The following is a 16,532-nucleotide window of genomic DNA, read 5'->3' on the forward strand; positions in this document are numbered from 1 at the left end:
AATCACACAGTGTGTACACCATCAGACTTGAGTTCCTACACCTGTAACTGGCATCAGAATGTATTTCACTCTCCTCAAATTTCAGAAAAGTTAAAAGCAAACAAAAAAGTCACCAGAGTTTGGTGAAGGCAGGGGACCATTACGAAATCTCACCTGTATCTTGTGCAAGTACTGTTCTGTCCAGATGGAACGACTGGTTTAAAAGTGATGCGTGGGGAAACCTGTGCAGACAGCAGAAATCCCAGAGCAAGAACAAGGAGCGCCACAGTGGTACCTAAAAAAATAAAAATAAAAAAATAAATAGAATTAAAAAGAAGTTTTACATCAGAGAAGAGATGGCAACATTCTTTCAAAGCAGACTGGGTCTGGCAAGACATAGCTCTGAAAAAAATACCATTATCTTCATCGAATTATTAAAAAAAAGTGTTCCTAATATATATATGTACAGATTATTAGAAAAACTTCACTAGCACATTCACTGCCAAACACGACAAGAATGAAATTTAAAACAGGAGACTGGTAATGATTTTCATAAAAAATAAATAAACAAAATACAAAAAAAAAAAAACCCCAAAAAACAAAAAAAACCCACCCCATAAAAAAATAGAGACACCTGGGTGGCTCAGTAGGTTAAGCATTTGTCTTCAGCTCAGTTCATGAGCCCAGGAAGCCTGCTTTTCCCTCTGCCCGGCCGTCCCCCTGCTTGTGCTTGCTCTCTCTCTGACAAATAAATAAAATCTTAAACAAAAAACAAAACAAAACAAACAAATAAAAAACCAAAAAATCTTGGCTTGCTGACAGTCTCACAATCAACTCATGCAACTAGCATGACTGACAGCCCAAGATGTCAGAAGTATGAAAGGCGACAGACTCACACCAAGTGTTGCTCACGTTGCCAAGAAAATTGTTCTAAAGGCATTGTTTAGTGCAGTAAATCAGTAAACTGAAAACAAACTGAACATTTCAAAAGCAGCTGACAGAACATTTCTTATTAAAGGGGAGTAGCACTTTCCTCATGACTTGAAGGTGCCAGAAAGGATCTAGCACATGTATTCACTTCCTGCTGGTGTCTGGAAGTAGAATCTTTCAATTACAGGAATAGTGATTAAGTACATCATTTAAAAGGCTCATTTTTGAGTTCCTGAGAGACATCCTGACAGTAAAAAAGAAAGTTTTCCAGTTTCTGACTATTGTTCCAGCCATTGAGTATACACAAAAAGAGTCACAGGAAGAAAGAAAAAAGAAAATAGGATTGTAGTAATTTACACAATTAATTTGAATGGGGCAATGTGTTTAAAACAGGGAATTTAGGGATGCCTGGGTGGCTCAGTAGGTTAAGCACCTGCCTTTGGCTCAGGTCATGATCTCAGGGTCCTGGGATCGAGTCCTGCACTGGGCTCCCTGCTCAATGCCTGCCCCTCCCCCTGCTTGTGCTCATTCTCTCTGACAAATAAATAAAATCTTTTCTTAAAAAAAAAAATAGGGAATTTAGGGAGGGCATTTACACAGTAGCAAAGTTTTTACTTATTAAACTGAGAGGTAAATTTAAGATATGACTAAAAATATTATTAAATGAATGGGTAAAAGAAGAACTTTGGGAAGCACTGTGGAAGTGCAGTGGGATTATATAATGGCTGAGGTGTATGTGTTTAAGATACAGGGGATGTGCCCAGTTAAACGCTGTTGTTAAGTTCCAATTCTGCCATTTCTTGACTTCTGTGATCTTGGATAAAGCACGGGACCTTCCCAAAGTTCAATTTTGTCTTCCATAAAATGGGAGTGAAAATATTCACCCTGTAGAGCTGCAGTGAATTTTTTATTTTTTAAAAGATTTTATTTATTTATTTGACAGAGAGAGAGTGAGAGAGAACAAGTGGGGGAAGCAGCAGAGGGAGAAGAAGGGAAGTAGGCTCCCTGATGAGCAGGAAGCCTGATGCCATGTGGGGCTTGATCCCAGAACCCCGGGATCGTGACTGAGCCCAAGGCAGATGCTTAATGATTGAGTCACTCAGGTGCCCTTGAATTTTAAATATCCTCATGTATTTGAAGGATTTTGGTAATGCTATGAAATGCTATTGTACTATCATGGTCATAAGAAGCAGCAGCATACTTTCCAAAATTGTAGAAAAAGGTCGAAAGAAGGGGAGGCCTGAGGGGAGATAAGAAGTCTATTTTTGCCATAATGGGTCAAAAAAAGCCATGAACCTAAAATTACAGCTTACTGGCTTTCAACTCAAACTAGGAATAGTGTGAAGCATTTCTATTCTGAAAGATTATCAGAGCCCTGAAGCGGGAAACTGAAAAAAGTTCTTTTAAAAAGAGAGGAGATTATGAAAATCATCTCTCTCTTTTCAAACAAAACAAACCTTGGATTTTACTGTGAATCCGTCTATCAAAGAACCTGGGTCCTTAAGTTTTTTTTCCCCAGATTACTTCCATGGCACATTGTTGTGGAGCAGGAAGATGTTTTTCAATCTGTAAATTCTGATACTTTAAGATATGAAGGAAGCACGATATGTTTCTTTAATAATGCTTATTAAATAATCTGTCTCCATGATAAAATAAAAACTCTAAGATGGCATGCCTAGTACACACTCACGGACGTCCAGTTCTAATGCCTGCTATACAGCAGATACCTAGAAGTACTGCTTGCATTAATGAATGGGCCACAGTGCCACAGATTTTTGTAATTCTGAGTATTTTTTTAAAAAAACAAAATTTTGGGACACCTGGGTGGCTCAGTTGGTTAAGCAGCTGCCTTCGGCTCAGGTCATGATCCCAGGGTCCTGGGATCGAGTCCCACATTGGGCTCCTTGCTCGGCAGGGAGCCTGCTTCTCCCTCTGCCTCTGCCTGTCTCTTTGTCTGCCTGTGCTCGCTCGTTCTCTCTCCCTCTGTCTCTGGCAAATAAATAAATAAAATCTTAAAAAAAAAAATCTTAAAACTAGACAGCTGAGGTCACAGGGTAAATACCTTACATATTCTAGCTGAGGGTTCTGCAGTACATACAAAGTATCTCTTGTATCCATCTCTAAAAAGGTCCCACTTACCTCAAAGTATGGTGAACTGACCATTCCGGATACACAAAATTCCTGAAAAGCTGATGACTTAACCCTTCTTAAGCACAAATTTATTTTATTTTGATGCATTTTCGATGATAATCCTTTAAAAAGTCAGTATTACACCTTTACATTCCTTATTATATATACCAGTGTTTCTCAGTCCTGATTTCCTATTGGAAGGAAATGCTTGGGCTGTACATAAACCTCTGAATCCGTCTACAGAAAATGGGGATCAGATATCTGAGTTTTAAACAGCTCCCCAGGTTACTGAGCATCATATATGCCAGGGCTTAACTTGTTTTTATACACACACACAATATATGTAATTCATAAACTTAAAAAAAAAAAAGATTTTATTTATTTATTTGAGAGAGAGAGTGAGTGAGCATGAGCAGGCAGAGCAGCAGAGAGAAAGGGAGAAGCAGCAGGCTCCCCACCAAGCTGGGAACCCGAAGCAGGGCTCAATCCCAGGACCCTGGGATCATGACCTGAGTGAAGGCAGATGCTTAACAACTGAGTCACCCCGGCGCCCATAAAATAAAATCAAAGAAAAAAGATTTATTTTTTGAGAGAGTGAGAGAGCACATGTGGTAGGGTAAGGGCAGAGGAAGAGTTGAGTCTTAAGCAGACTCCTCGCTCCCCAAGGCCAGACTCTTGCTCACCACCCCACAATCACAACCTGAGCCAAAACTAAGAGTTGGATGCTTAACTGACTGTGCCACCCAGGTGCCCCAATATGACTTGTAAAACTTACTTGCTTTTTTTTTAAAGATTTTATTTATTTGACAGACAGACATCACTAGCAGGCAGAGAGGCAGGCAGAGAGAGTGAGGGGGAAGAAGGCTCCCCGCTGAGCAGAGAGGCCGATGCGGGACTCAATCTCAGGACCCTGAGATCATGACCTCAGCCAAAGGCAAAGGCTTAACCTGCTGAGCTACCCAGGTGCCCTGTGAAACAAAACTTCAAAGATGATAAACTCCTTAAGAGAAAGGAATGGTATCTTAAATGACTTTATTTATGGAATACACTTTAAAATGATCACTTAGTTCTGTCATAGACTCATATACCTTTAAAGCTTAAAACTACTTGGATTACTTATTTCTTTTAACAAGTTACAGATGTTTGTGGCTGTCTGGGTGGCTCCATCGTTAATCGTCTGCCTTTGGCTCGGGTCGTGATCCCAGGATCCTGGGATCTAGTCCAGTGTTGGGCTCCCTCCTCAGCGAGAAGCCTGCCTCTCCCTCTCCCACTCCCCCTGCTTATGTTCCCTCTCTCGCTGTGTCTCACCCTGTCAAATAAATAAATAAAATCTTCAAAACAAAAAAGTTACAGATGTTTTATCAGCCACATTTTGGTATTAAAATTATCATAGTTACTCTCGGATTGATCATTACTCTAACCCAGATTTGAGTCCAACATAGGAAGGCCTTGGATCTTCCACAGTACTCTGTGCAGTTTGGGCCCATTCTTTATGCTTTGAGAAGACTCCCTCGTAACCAAGTATACTGTGACATTTTGGGATTCTGATATAATTTTCCCAATACAGATGTTCTTTGCAGGAAGTGGAAGTGTGTTGGATAAATCACGTGTTCAAAAATATCTGATGCAAGAAGGAACTATAACTACCTGGTGCAGGGCTGAATTACTAGTAAATACTTAGAAAAAAATAGTAATTACCCTTCCCATGACTCTAGTAAAGCACACTCTGTTGTATGTAAGTATCCGCTGGGGAAGCTGTTTGAAGTGTCCGTGTTCCAGACCCCATCTGCAGAGACCCTAATTCAGTACATGTGAGGTAAGGTCCATGAATACGTATTTCAAAGTAAGTACCCTCTGGTAATTCTGATGGAGATGGTCTATGAGTGATGTGCTCAGACATATTCTAATACCAAGATATTTGGGGGAAAAAGAACATAGTGTTCTGCCTTTCTGATTAGTTACAATAAACCTATGTAGATGCAGACCTTCTTCTATTAAAAGAATCAAGAGGTTGTCTTTAAATATGTAATGTTTATGAGAAAGACCAGTTCTCTGAGCAAGCTTTAAAAATATTAAAAGTTGGGGCGCCTGGGTGGCTCAGTGGGTTAAAGCCTCTGCCTTCGGCTCAGGTCATGATCCCAGGGTCCTGGGATCAAGCCCCACATCAGGCTCTCTGCTCAGCAGGGAGCCTGCTTCCTCCTCTCTCTCTGCCTGCCTCTCTGCCTGCTTGTGATCTCTGTCTGTCAAATAAATAAATAAAACAAAATCTTTAAAAAAAAAATAAAGTCACTGGGGCATCTGGGTGGCTTAGTTGTTTAAGCATCTGGCTCTTGAATTTGGCTCAGATAGGGTCATGGGACCCTCAGGGTCATGGGATGGAGCCCTGTGTCAGGTTCCCTGCTCAGTCGGGGGACTGCCTGAGACTCTCTCCCTCTCCCTCTGCCCTTCCTCCAACTCTCTCTGCTGTGTGCTTTCTCTCTCAAATAAATAAGTAAATCCTCAAAATATTGTCAAAAGTCAGAACACCACAGAATGTCTTCCATTTAAAATTACTCATGGACGATATATTTTATGTTTCTTTGTATAAAGAGTTCTTTTGTTCAGGTCTACATATGCATAGTTTATGTGCAGTAATTTTTAAAGAATGACTACCTATTCAAAAATTGTTTTGATGACTTTTCCCAGTAATTTACCCCAGTATCATAAGTCATAATAAAAACATAAAAAGGGGGACAAAACTGGATCAAAGGCTTTTAAGAAAATTTTCAACAGAACTTATAGCACTAGCATAATGTTGATACCTACACAAAAACAAAAACATTGAAATAAAAATATAATTAGCCCAGAATCAACTGACATCAGAAAGTGAAATGAACGTCTGTAAGGGTAATACTAATCCACTGTTGAACGGTATGTTTTCTACTGAATGTGTAAACTTCCATTGGTCATTACGGTCTACTACCTTTCAATCAGTTAAAAACCAGATGTGCATCAAGAGCTCTATCTACACCTCCACGTACACGTAAAAGAGGAGACCTGTGACAAGAAACTAGGCCTTCCCCCTCCTAAACCACTGTAATAGCTACATCATCACTTTGATTGGCTACATAACGAGGAACTCTTGTGTCTACATGACGGAAGACCTCTTTCATGCTAGAGCAATCACTGCATGGCTTTAGCAGGGTGCACCGCCAGGGTGCTGGTGGTTTGGGCTGAAAAGAAAACAAGGCAGGAGAGAAAAGTGCCCCCAGCTGCTCATAAGAAGCAGCCCCTGAACTCTCTGGGTACTGTCCTCCTAGGTCTTAATACCTTCTCTTAATAGCCAGGGATGGGTTCTGGAAACCCCTGGAGCAGAGTCCCTACAGTGCGAGGTGAATCGCGACACTGGCTGGGAGAGTTCAGGCACGTTCCCGGATTCTGGGGATGCCAGCTGATTTCACACTAGGGTTAAAACGACAAAGAACCAGTCCGTCATTAAGAATGCTGTGGGAGGGAAGATGTGCTAGGCACCTTGGGATTCGTGTCAGGAAAAGCTTTAAATGCTCTGTGTGTATAAATGTGTTCGATCCTCTTTATGACCCTATCGAGTGCAGACTAGAATGCTTTTTACTAATGAGAAAATGGAAACTTGCACACAGAAAATTCAAACCGAAGCAGGAAGGCTCTAGAGTGCAGTGCCTTAAAAACCTTCAGAACTGATGAGAAAGCATCTCTTGGAATACCACAAATAAAGGGAGTAGGCCACTAGGAAAAAAAATGTTTTCCTCAGATCTCAAAAGCCAAGTCCCAAGTTTAAGAAGACCTGACATTCTATTTAAAAAGTAAGACCTCTTGAGGGAGCCATATCCAGAGGCCCCATTCAAAAGGAAGAGTAGGTACCCATTTAAAAAGTTTGAAGCAGCTGCTACCTCTTTTTAGGGTTGATCCGAACCTCAGGGCTCTGCAAATACAATTTCTAGCCAAATACAGGAATTTATTGTTGGTACATCACTACCTGATGGTCAACTATCCTTTTGTTCAGAATTTACCATCCTAATAAGGCAGCCCAATTTATTGTTGGATAGTTCTGATTATTAAAACTATATTTTCCATACTGAGTAAAAATTATGCCCTCGTAACATCTACCATCTGCTAGAATAAGGTATCTACTGGGTAATGCTTTAGTCTTTTTTCTTTCCAGACTAAACACTTTTGGCTTCAGCAAGTTTATGAGCGAATGGTTTTTAGCTTCCTTGTCCCTCACCTTTCGTCATTTACCCTTCTGCTTCTCTGTGTATGTTGGCTATTGCAATTACCTCTGCCTCTTAATCAGACAATCTCTGCTCACCTTCCCCTCAGTTCAGCTCACATTATCAGACTCAAGTCCTTCCACTGCTTAGGCAAGAATTCAAGGTGGGGGGCGCCTGGGTGCCTCAGTGGGTTAAAGCGCCTGCCTTCGGATCAGGTCATGATCTCAGGGTCCTGGGATCGAGCCCCGCATCGGCCTCTCTGCTCAGCAGGGAGCCTGCTTCCCCCCACCCCCCTGCCTGCCTCTCTGCCTACTTGTGATCTCTCTGTCAAATAAATAAATAAAATCTTAAAAAAAAAAAAAAATACAGGGTGGAACATGCCACTCTTCCTTCTGGAGGGAGGGGTGGAAGAGACTATGTGCTCCAAATAGCTGTGTTTAGATCTCAGAATGTATTTTCTCATTAAAATCTGGGACAAGTGCCGGAAGCACTGCTATTAGATGAGGGTTTTAAGGTATAATTTGGTCAAAATAGAATTTAGTTCATGCCAGTCTGGAAACTTTACATTTTAATGGAAAAATGTATTCTTATTCTAATTAAACTTATAAAGGAGCTATTAGAAGATAGCTAATTGATAATTAGGAATCTGTATATATGAAAAAGACAAAATTATATGGTGCAACATGTGAAGACAATGGCAAAGGTGGGTCTCAGTCTGTCAAGCGAAACAAAGGAAAAATAATGAAAGGTCAGCATCCAGAGACAAAAGATACCTGAAAGTGAGAAAAGTTTTGTCTTATTTAGCTATTACAGAAAACACACTTAACCAACCTGAATTTACCTGGTTCAAACACAAAAAGAATTTCTCGCTGCTTTGTGGAGAAATTATATACTGTCAATATTCTACTGTTCAAGGAGCTTTGAAAAAAAATGCTCCAAATTTACTTCCATATTATACCGAACCTAAAAATAAAACACGTTAAAAAGTGAGTTTATGAATATCAAATTTTTCAAAGAGGAACAAAAACCAATTATTCTTTTCACTTTTGTACCTTTGAGCAGAACTCAAAAATAAGAGCACAGAATGTTACCCTTGGTAGATTCAAATTGTTCTTACAACTCCAGTTTCTAGTCACATTCTAGTTATATATCATAACATAGAGTTCTTTCTATAAAAATCATTTTGTCTAGAAGAACCCTATGATTTAGCTAAGAGAACAAGATCATAAGTGGTACCAGTATTGTATTTTAGAAGGTGAACTTGTCATCATTAGAGCAAAGTTTAAAATGGACTTCTTCATCCAGTCACCTACCTGCTAAGCTGCCAAAGGTAAGCTTCCTGCGGCCAACTTTCTCGACAAGCCAGACCCCCACGAGCGTGAATATGAAATTTGTGAAGGCTGTCACCGAAGCCAGCCATATCGCAAGTCTGTCATCTTCAACACCAGACATCTGCAGAATGGTGGCACTGTAGTACCTATGAGCAAAGAATCAAACAATCGTTGCTGATCGTTATTCAAAGAAAAAGAACTGTTCATGAAGAAAGATACGGTAAACCTAAACCAACCCTAAGTAGCTATAGTAATGGCATCAAGTTAGCATGGGCATTCATGCAAAGTGTTCAGAGGATCACCATACAGGGATTCCGTTCAGGTAAACTTGTTTTGAATTTTGTATAATCCAGAAAACATCCTCAAGCAAGGGGATAGAAGGCTGAAGGCTTTAAACGGGAAAGGTACTGCACAGCTGGGGGCAGTGGCAGCTGGTCGTTTCACTAAGACCACTATACTAACCAAGGATAAGCTCCAAGTCCATGGAACGACGAATTAGAAGTCTCCATACATGGCAAATTTATATACTTAAAAGAATAAACAGATGTTGGATATAATAGGGAAAGTGTGATTTAATGGCAGAAATCCAGTAGAAAGAAGTAAGAATGTGTCATCTGGCATTTTGTAAGGAGATGAAAAACTGGCCTGATGTACATGAGAATGGTTTTGTGTTTTCTGGAAAAGCACAGTCTTTGGAGAGGATAAGTCTTTAACACAATCTACACGATTAGGCTCTATAGACTCATTTTTGTTCTAAATGGATTCACTGAGACTAGCTCTAAAAAACCATAATGCCAATTTATTGATGCACAATAGGAGATACCTCTTGATACATTTAAGGAAGACAGGTTTCCTACAGAACATTTCTTTTCTGATGAAAATATCAGTAGCTAAATCAGAAGATTACTTTGAAGCTGTCCTTAACAAAGAAAGCAAAATACTCCTGGTGAGTCACCCATGAAATGTGACAGAATTCAAATCGTGAAGACACATTCGGAACCATAGGTCTGCCTACCTTCTAAGCCATTCTAAAACACATTACCTATCCAACCCAAATCAAATAGTGGGCATCCAAGCAATGTTCAATCAAGCTGGATATGTCTAGAGTTATGATCCACAGTTTCTAAATATTTACCAACATTTTCATAGTATTTAAAAAAAATGTTTTAAATACATTTACGTTTCAATGATTTATCAATGGCCTCTATTTACTAAATTAATGATCTTCTTATGTAAAGCAATAACACCAATGCACTCATTCATCTTAATAAATAGTGTTTTTCTTTTTAAAAGTAGTAAACCAAACTTATAAATTATTATGTGACATGAAGGATGAGTTTTACTGATCACACTAAAAATTATGCCAACCATTTTAAGATTCTGAATTCTGACAGCAGTTGTAAAAAGGAGAAATTCCCAGTGGAATTACTCCCATCATCATGAAAATTGTGGACATTTTGCAGTCACAATGTAAAGTGATAAAAAAAGTTATGAAAATAATTCATTCCATCTAAATAGTGTTTGCAGTTTCCAAGTTCTATCACAAAGACTTTCAATTTCATTGTGCAGCAAGGTCAGATCTACCTGTAACCACTGAGAAATAAACACCAGCAACAAATTAAAAAAGGCAGAAAATAGAAGTGCTTAGAGAAAAATTCAAGTATTTAAAATCAAAGGAATGTGGTACTGGCCATGCTATTCGATTACATTTCAGTCTTCTCAATATTTTCATAATATTTAAATAAATGAATAAATAAATAATACAGATTCATCACACAAAAAAACTTTTTCTTTTTTCTTTTAAAAAATATTTTATTTATTTATTTGAGAGAGCAAGTACGAGGGGGAGGGAAAGGGAGAAGCAGACTATGCTGAGCATGAAACCCAATGCAGGGCTTGATCCCAGGACCCTGAGATCATGACCTAAGCCGCAGACAGATGCTTAACTGACTGAGCCACCCAGGTGCCCCAACACACAAAATAATTCTTGCAAACACACCCATGGGAAAAAACTAAACAAGACAGAGAAGCTATTTTCATGTTGATACAACAAAATCATGAAATTCCAAGTGTTAAATTAAGGGATTAAAAAAAGGGGAAATGGTATCAAACAAAATAAATTGGTCAGTGTCAAAATTTTACTTAGAATGAAAATGTTCCTTAGGTATTAAAAAAATTTTTTTTTTTTTTGGTAGTACTCTAGGTTAAATTGGAAGAACATAATGGAAGACTGGCCTGGGAATCTGAAATTTGAGTTCTAATGATATCTCTGTGGTAGGCTGGCCACATCAGGTAACATAATCATTTTTTCACTTCATATTTATCTACTGAGTACCTACTGTATAAGCTATGTGAGTTACTAAGATCCCACAAATATATTATTAGACCTACTTGCTATGTTCAAGAAACTCACAGAATGAAACAGAATGAAATGGAAATAATTTTAAAATCACAAAGTATACAGTTGCATAAAGGATAGACCAAACAATTTTACTTGATGTGGAGTATTACTCAGCCACCAGAAAGGTGGCTGCCTCAACATCCCATAGATGGGACTGGAGCAGATTATGCTGAGTGAAATTAAGTCAAGCAAAGAGAGTAAATTATCATATGGTTTCACTTACTTGTGGAGCGTAAGTAATAACACGGAGGACATGGGGAGATGGCGAGGAGAAGTGAGTTGGGGGAAATCAGAGGGGGAGACGAACATGAGAGACTGTGGACTCTGAGAAACAAACTGTGGGTTTTGGAGGGGAGGAAGTGGGGGATTGGGTGAGCCTGGTGGTGGGTATTACGGAGGGCACGGATTTCAGGAAGCACTGGGTGTGGTGCATAAACAATGGATCTTGGAACACTGAAAAAATAAAATAAAATTATAAAAAAGTTTTATTTGATGTGGTATGTTCCTTGACTTTCCAGGGAATTTAATGTTCCATTTGCATCTCAAAGAATTCATAGGGGATTGCCAGCAGGTGTAAAGATCTGGGAGAACACTGCTGGTAGAGAAAATGAAATGTAGAAAGAATAAAAGTACAAAACACTAAGCCAGATTCACAGAATGTAAGTATTTTACCTTGGTTAACACAAGTGTGTGAGAGAGAGAAGTATTACACAGGCTGTAGCAAAAGCTTCGGTTGTTGAGGGAACTTGACTGCCAAACTGTGTGTGTGGGCTTTTTTCTCTAGACAATGAAAAATCACAAAATGGACTTTAAAGAGAAATAACATAATTAAATCTGTTCCATGAAAAGCTCACTCCTATGAGAGCCAAATAGGCAGCCTCGAGGCTGACAGAAACAGAGGTGTATGGTTCTGAAGTGTATTTCAGGTCAATACACTGGCAACAGGCTCCCGTGAATTTTCTGCATTAATGGGAAGCCATGCAGGCAGGGTGCTAAAAATTCACTGACGGCCTTTTATCTCCTTGTTGAAGCACTACAACTTCAACATATGCCAGATCTTCTCCTAGATGGAGTACCTTGGGTTTGATCTTCATTCTTCCTTTCTTGGAATATTGGTAAATGTGCTCATTTTTATTGTGGCCATAACAAATGACCACTGGGTTAGTGGCTTAAATCAACCAAAATATACTGTCTAACAGTTCTTCTGTAAGCCAGAAATCTGACATGAATTTCACTGGGTGTCAAAAATAAAAGTTGTCAGGAGGACATTCCTTTCTGGAAGCTCAAGGGAAAACAGGTTTCTTTGGCTTTCCCAGGCTTTAGAAGTTTCCTCATTTCCAGGATCCCCATTCCCAGGCTCAGGGTGGTGGTGGGGGCCCTCCTCTACCTCAAAGCCAGGGAAAGTGGTCAAGTGTCTGCCGTGTCACATCACTCTTCTATATTTAAGGACCTTTGTGAATACACTGGGGCAACTGAGATAGTCTTCCCATTTCAAGGTAAAATGATTAACAGATTTAATTCACTCTGCAACCCAATTTCCTTTTGCCATGTAATGTAACATATTCATAAGTTGTGGGGATTAGGATACGTACATCTTTGCTGTGGTGGGGGAGGACATTATTCTGTGTATCACTCACAATAAAAGTGCTAATAAGCAGTAAGATAAGCAAAAGGCCATCAGTTAGAAGGGAAAGACAAGGACATTCAGTTAGTTAAAGGGTAATCGGTCCCAGAAAAATTCAGGCAATAACTGTATTCTCTCTCATAGGGCAGGGGATGACATATCTAGGGCAGAATAATTCACGAACCTAGTCTTTTAGTCAGGTCATGGGAAAAGATACATTGAATTTACATTTTAAAAATGTGTGAATTCCAATGTTTTTATAAAGGATGCTATCAGCTCACCACTTACCGAATGGACTACCGCTGTATTTACAACCTTCTAAGCCTTTATGTAGTAGTTTGAACGTTCAAGGGACTCAGTGTTTGTTTAAAAGTTGCACAAAGAATAAAAGTGTTCTTCATAAAAGAACCATATGAACAACTGAAAAAGGCTTTCTTTCCTTTTAGACTAAAGCAGGGATGCCTTCTCTTTTCAAAATCATTTTATATACCTATCAGACAGACCATCATCTTTTTCAAAGGCTTCCTGGGCAACCTTTGGTCATCTCACACATGTCAGCTAGTCCCCTGAGTGAAGTTGAAAGGCCCGAGAGCAGTGTGTTCTCACAGAAGACCATCTTCATAGCTTCTCTGTAGACATCTGAGAACAGAAACAGCTGGACTGGATGTACACTCTTATCTCAAAGATTAACTGAGACCCAGCTTCTAGCCCTGGATTTTAAATCTGAAGAAAACAAAACAGCTTTGGAAAACATCTAGACTTTGATAATGGCGATCTATCTTAATGAGGACTTGAGCAATAAAAGAACAAATGTGCACTGTACATGTTTTAGCAAAATACATATATTATTTTCCTTTATTCTATATTTGAACAAAGCATTTCCTAGGGATTTCTGTGAAAGTTTTTTTTTCTCCAATTCCTTGAAGTCATACCTGTCTGTTTCACTACCGCCAGGTTAAGAAATTTAACTTAATGTAAGAAGTAAGTATTCAATAGTTGTTGAGTTTATTGCTTTTCTCTACCACCAACTTTCAAAAAGGAATTAATAATGTTTATTATATCACATATTAATATTATATATTTATTTTATATAATTATATATAATTAATTAATATATTAGTAATATATTAAAACACACGATAGAATCTCTGAAACAAAATGAGTGGTAAGAGAGTAGAAGATGAAGATGATTATATAAAAAGAACTATGGCCACGTAGTAATTACAAGCTAGCCCCTAAGTTCCCGGCAGCCAAAGCAGAATAGTAAAAAATAGTTTTAACTGTCTGACAAAACAAAATGTATCCGTTCATAATAAAGTCAAACTTTTTCTGGTATAAAACTATAAAGACTTTAACTCCCTGAATAAAACAGATATGGAATATATTCTTTCCAGCATGTCCTAGCAGTGCTGCAGACCGTTTCCAAATTCGCTTATCTATGAACCTTGTCTTGCTCAACAAACCTGTGGGTTACTTTCATACTTGGGATAAACACCAAGCTAAATAAGAAGATGGGAACTTCTGGAGCACAGCTGATTGACGCTAAGCCCTGAAAGATTCCCATTATCTAAGTTGTATTGTTTAGCTCTTTTAGTTTCAAGGATTATATTTATTTGTATCATATGGCAAAGTACACTGACTACAGAATTTAAAATGTCATTCTAATAAAAGATATTCTTTGAACTGAAAAAATTTTATTTTCCTACTGGGATGGTGTTTATACAGTCAAAAACATAAATCATTATGGAAAATACATAGCTTTAAGAAAAAAATGTTTCACTGAAAACATCTTAAAAACAATTTAAAAAATGATTAAGATTTTCAAAACTATTCTATATACTTGGTACAGTAAAAAAAATTAGCTTTTTATATTACTAGGTGTAAGCCATAAAGCAAAAAAAGTGAGAAAAGTAGAAATTAGGATATCATGCATATATTTTGAGCTAACACATTAACTATACCATACTATGCTTAAAGCATACAATAATCCAAAAATCATAATGATCCTCAGAATGTGCAATTATTAATCACATTTAATATTTTACAAAACACTTTTCATAATTTAAATTATGTCAGTAATGTCTGGAGAAGAACAAAGTACAAATGTGTCAAAGGAAGTTAAAAAGGATTCTATAGGGATTCTTGGGTGGCTCAGGTTAAGCATCTGCCTGCGGCTCAGGTCAGGATCCCAGGGTTCTGGGAAGGAGTCCCACAAAGGGCTCCTTGCTCAGCAGGGAGCCTGCTTCTCTCTTTCCCTCTGCTGCTCCCCCTGCTCATGCTCTCTCTGTCAAATAAATAAATATTAAAAAAAAAATAAAATAAAAGGGATTCTACAAAGCCTCAGTGTTCCCACTGTCAACTTACTCTCCATCTCAGATACCACCAGTTCCTTCACCCTGGCTTCAAATCTCTGGACACCTCAAAAGAGATATCTTCATGTCTCACCCACCCAGCTGAGTTAGATCATTGACCTTGCTCTAAGCAACACCAAGAATAATGACAGAAACTCTCTATTCTGACTTGCAATTCACCAATTTGCTAGATTAACCTATTCTCTCTATAAAACATATGCCTACAGGAAAATGAACATATGGGACTTCATGCAGGCATGCGTCTCCCATCTGTTGAACTGTATGTAAACCAAATCAGGTGTGTTTTTTCCCCAATCCTGTTTACGCCTATCATAATTAGGTAATCAAATAATACAAAAAGCAATAGAACATAAGATGCTTAAAAAGAGGTATTAAAAACAAAACTGTATGCTTTGGAAAAAGTGAATAAAGGTGAGCTATTAAAACAACAACAACAACAACACCCAACTGTGTAGGCAATGCAATTGTAAACAGTTGGGGATAAAACTTAAACGACTAGAAGATTTTCCCTTAGGTTTCTTGTCAAGTATCTCTCAGTCTTGCTTTATGTGAGAGGACCTAAAGCTGAATTCCACAGTAAAAATATTAAGTGTGACTTATGCAAGAGAAACAAGAAGTCTGAAGTTCAAGCAGTGGATATAAGTAAATACCGTACAACTAAAAACAAAATGTTGAAGGTATATACGCATCAGGTCCAGATGCGCTATGGAATCACCTGGAGTGCCTGTTAAAACAGGGCTGGACCCCACCCTGATTTTCTGATTCAGTTGGTGTAGGACCAAGAATGTGCATTTCTACCAAGTTTCCAAGCCATGCTGACACTGCCTTGAAAATACAGTTCCCAAACCATCATGACCATCATGATCTTTTCACTGTTCTCCAATTCCCTGGTCAGTTCCCCCTTTATCACATTCGTGCCCACACACCAACTGTGCTTACTTATACCCAGTTACTCCTCTTCTTCTTCTTCTTCTTTTTTTTTTTTTAAAGATTTTTATTTATCTATTTGACACAGAGAGAGAGATCACAAGTAGGCAGAGAGGCAGGCAGAGAGAGGAAGGAAAGCAGGCTCCCGGGGAGCAGAGAGCCCGATGTGGGGCTTGATCCCAGGACCCTGAGAGCATGACCTGAGCTAAAGGCAGAGGCTTTAACCCACTGAGCCATCCAGGCACCCCCCCCCATTACTCTTCTATTTGGCATTTATACCTAGCCGCTGAAAGGCTCTAGACAAACACACAGATTGAACTCAGTCTGTGAACTTGGGAATTCCCTAAGACGCACACGCTACAGCTCTGCAAATGATGACTCCATGACACCTCCTTTCTTAAGATCTTTTTTTTTTTAGAGGGTGGAGGGGAGAGAGGGGGAGCACATGCAAGAGCATGGGGAGGGAGAAGAAAACTCCCCGTTGAGGAGGCAGTGTAAAGCAGGGCTTGATCCAAGCATGCTGGGACCATGACCTGAGCTGAAAGAAGTCAGACACTTAACCAACTGAGCCACCCAGGCTCCCCAACCTCCTTTCCTTCTAGTGTCCTA

The 16,532-nt window shown here is 38.9% G+C and overlaps 1 protein-coding gene across 1 annotated transcript in view; it reads right to left on the reverse strand.

The window, feature by feature from the left end:
- SLC2A13 (solute carrier family 2 member 13) overlaps positions 1-16,532 on the reverse strand; it is a 373,009-nt gene that overhangs the window by 112,649 nt on the left and 243,828 nt on the right. Inside the window, exons 5-6 of the mRNA XM_082740721.1 lie at positions 8,582-8,745; positions 154-274 (exon numbers count right to left, since the gene is read on the reverse strand). Coding sequence (XP_082596847.1) covers positions 154-274; positions 8,582-8,745 — 285 coding nt within the window. The remainder of the gene's footprint in view (positions 1-153; positions 275-8,581; positions 8,746-16,532) is intronic.

This window comes from Mustela nivalis (genome assembly GCF_964662115.1).
Source record: "Mustela nivalis genome assembly, chromosome: 7".
Taxonomy (NCBI): Eukaryota; Metazoa; Chordata; class Mammalia; order Carnivora; family Mustelidae; genus Mustela; species Mustela nivalis.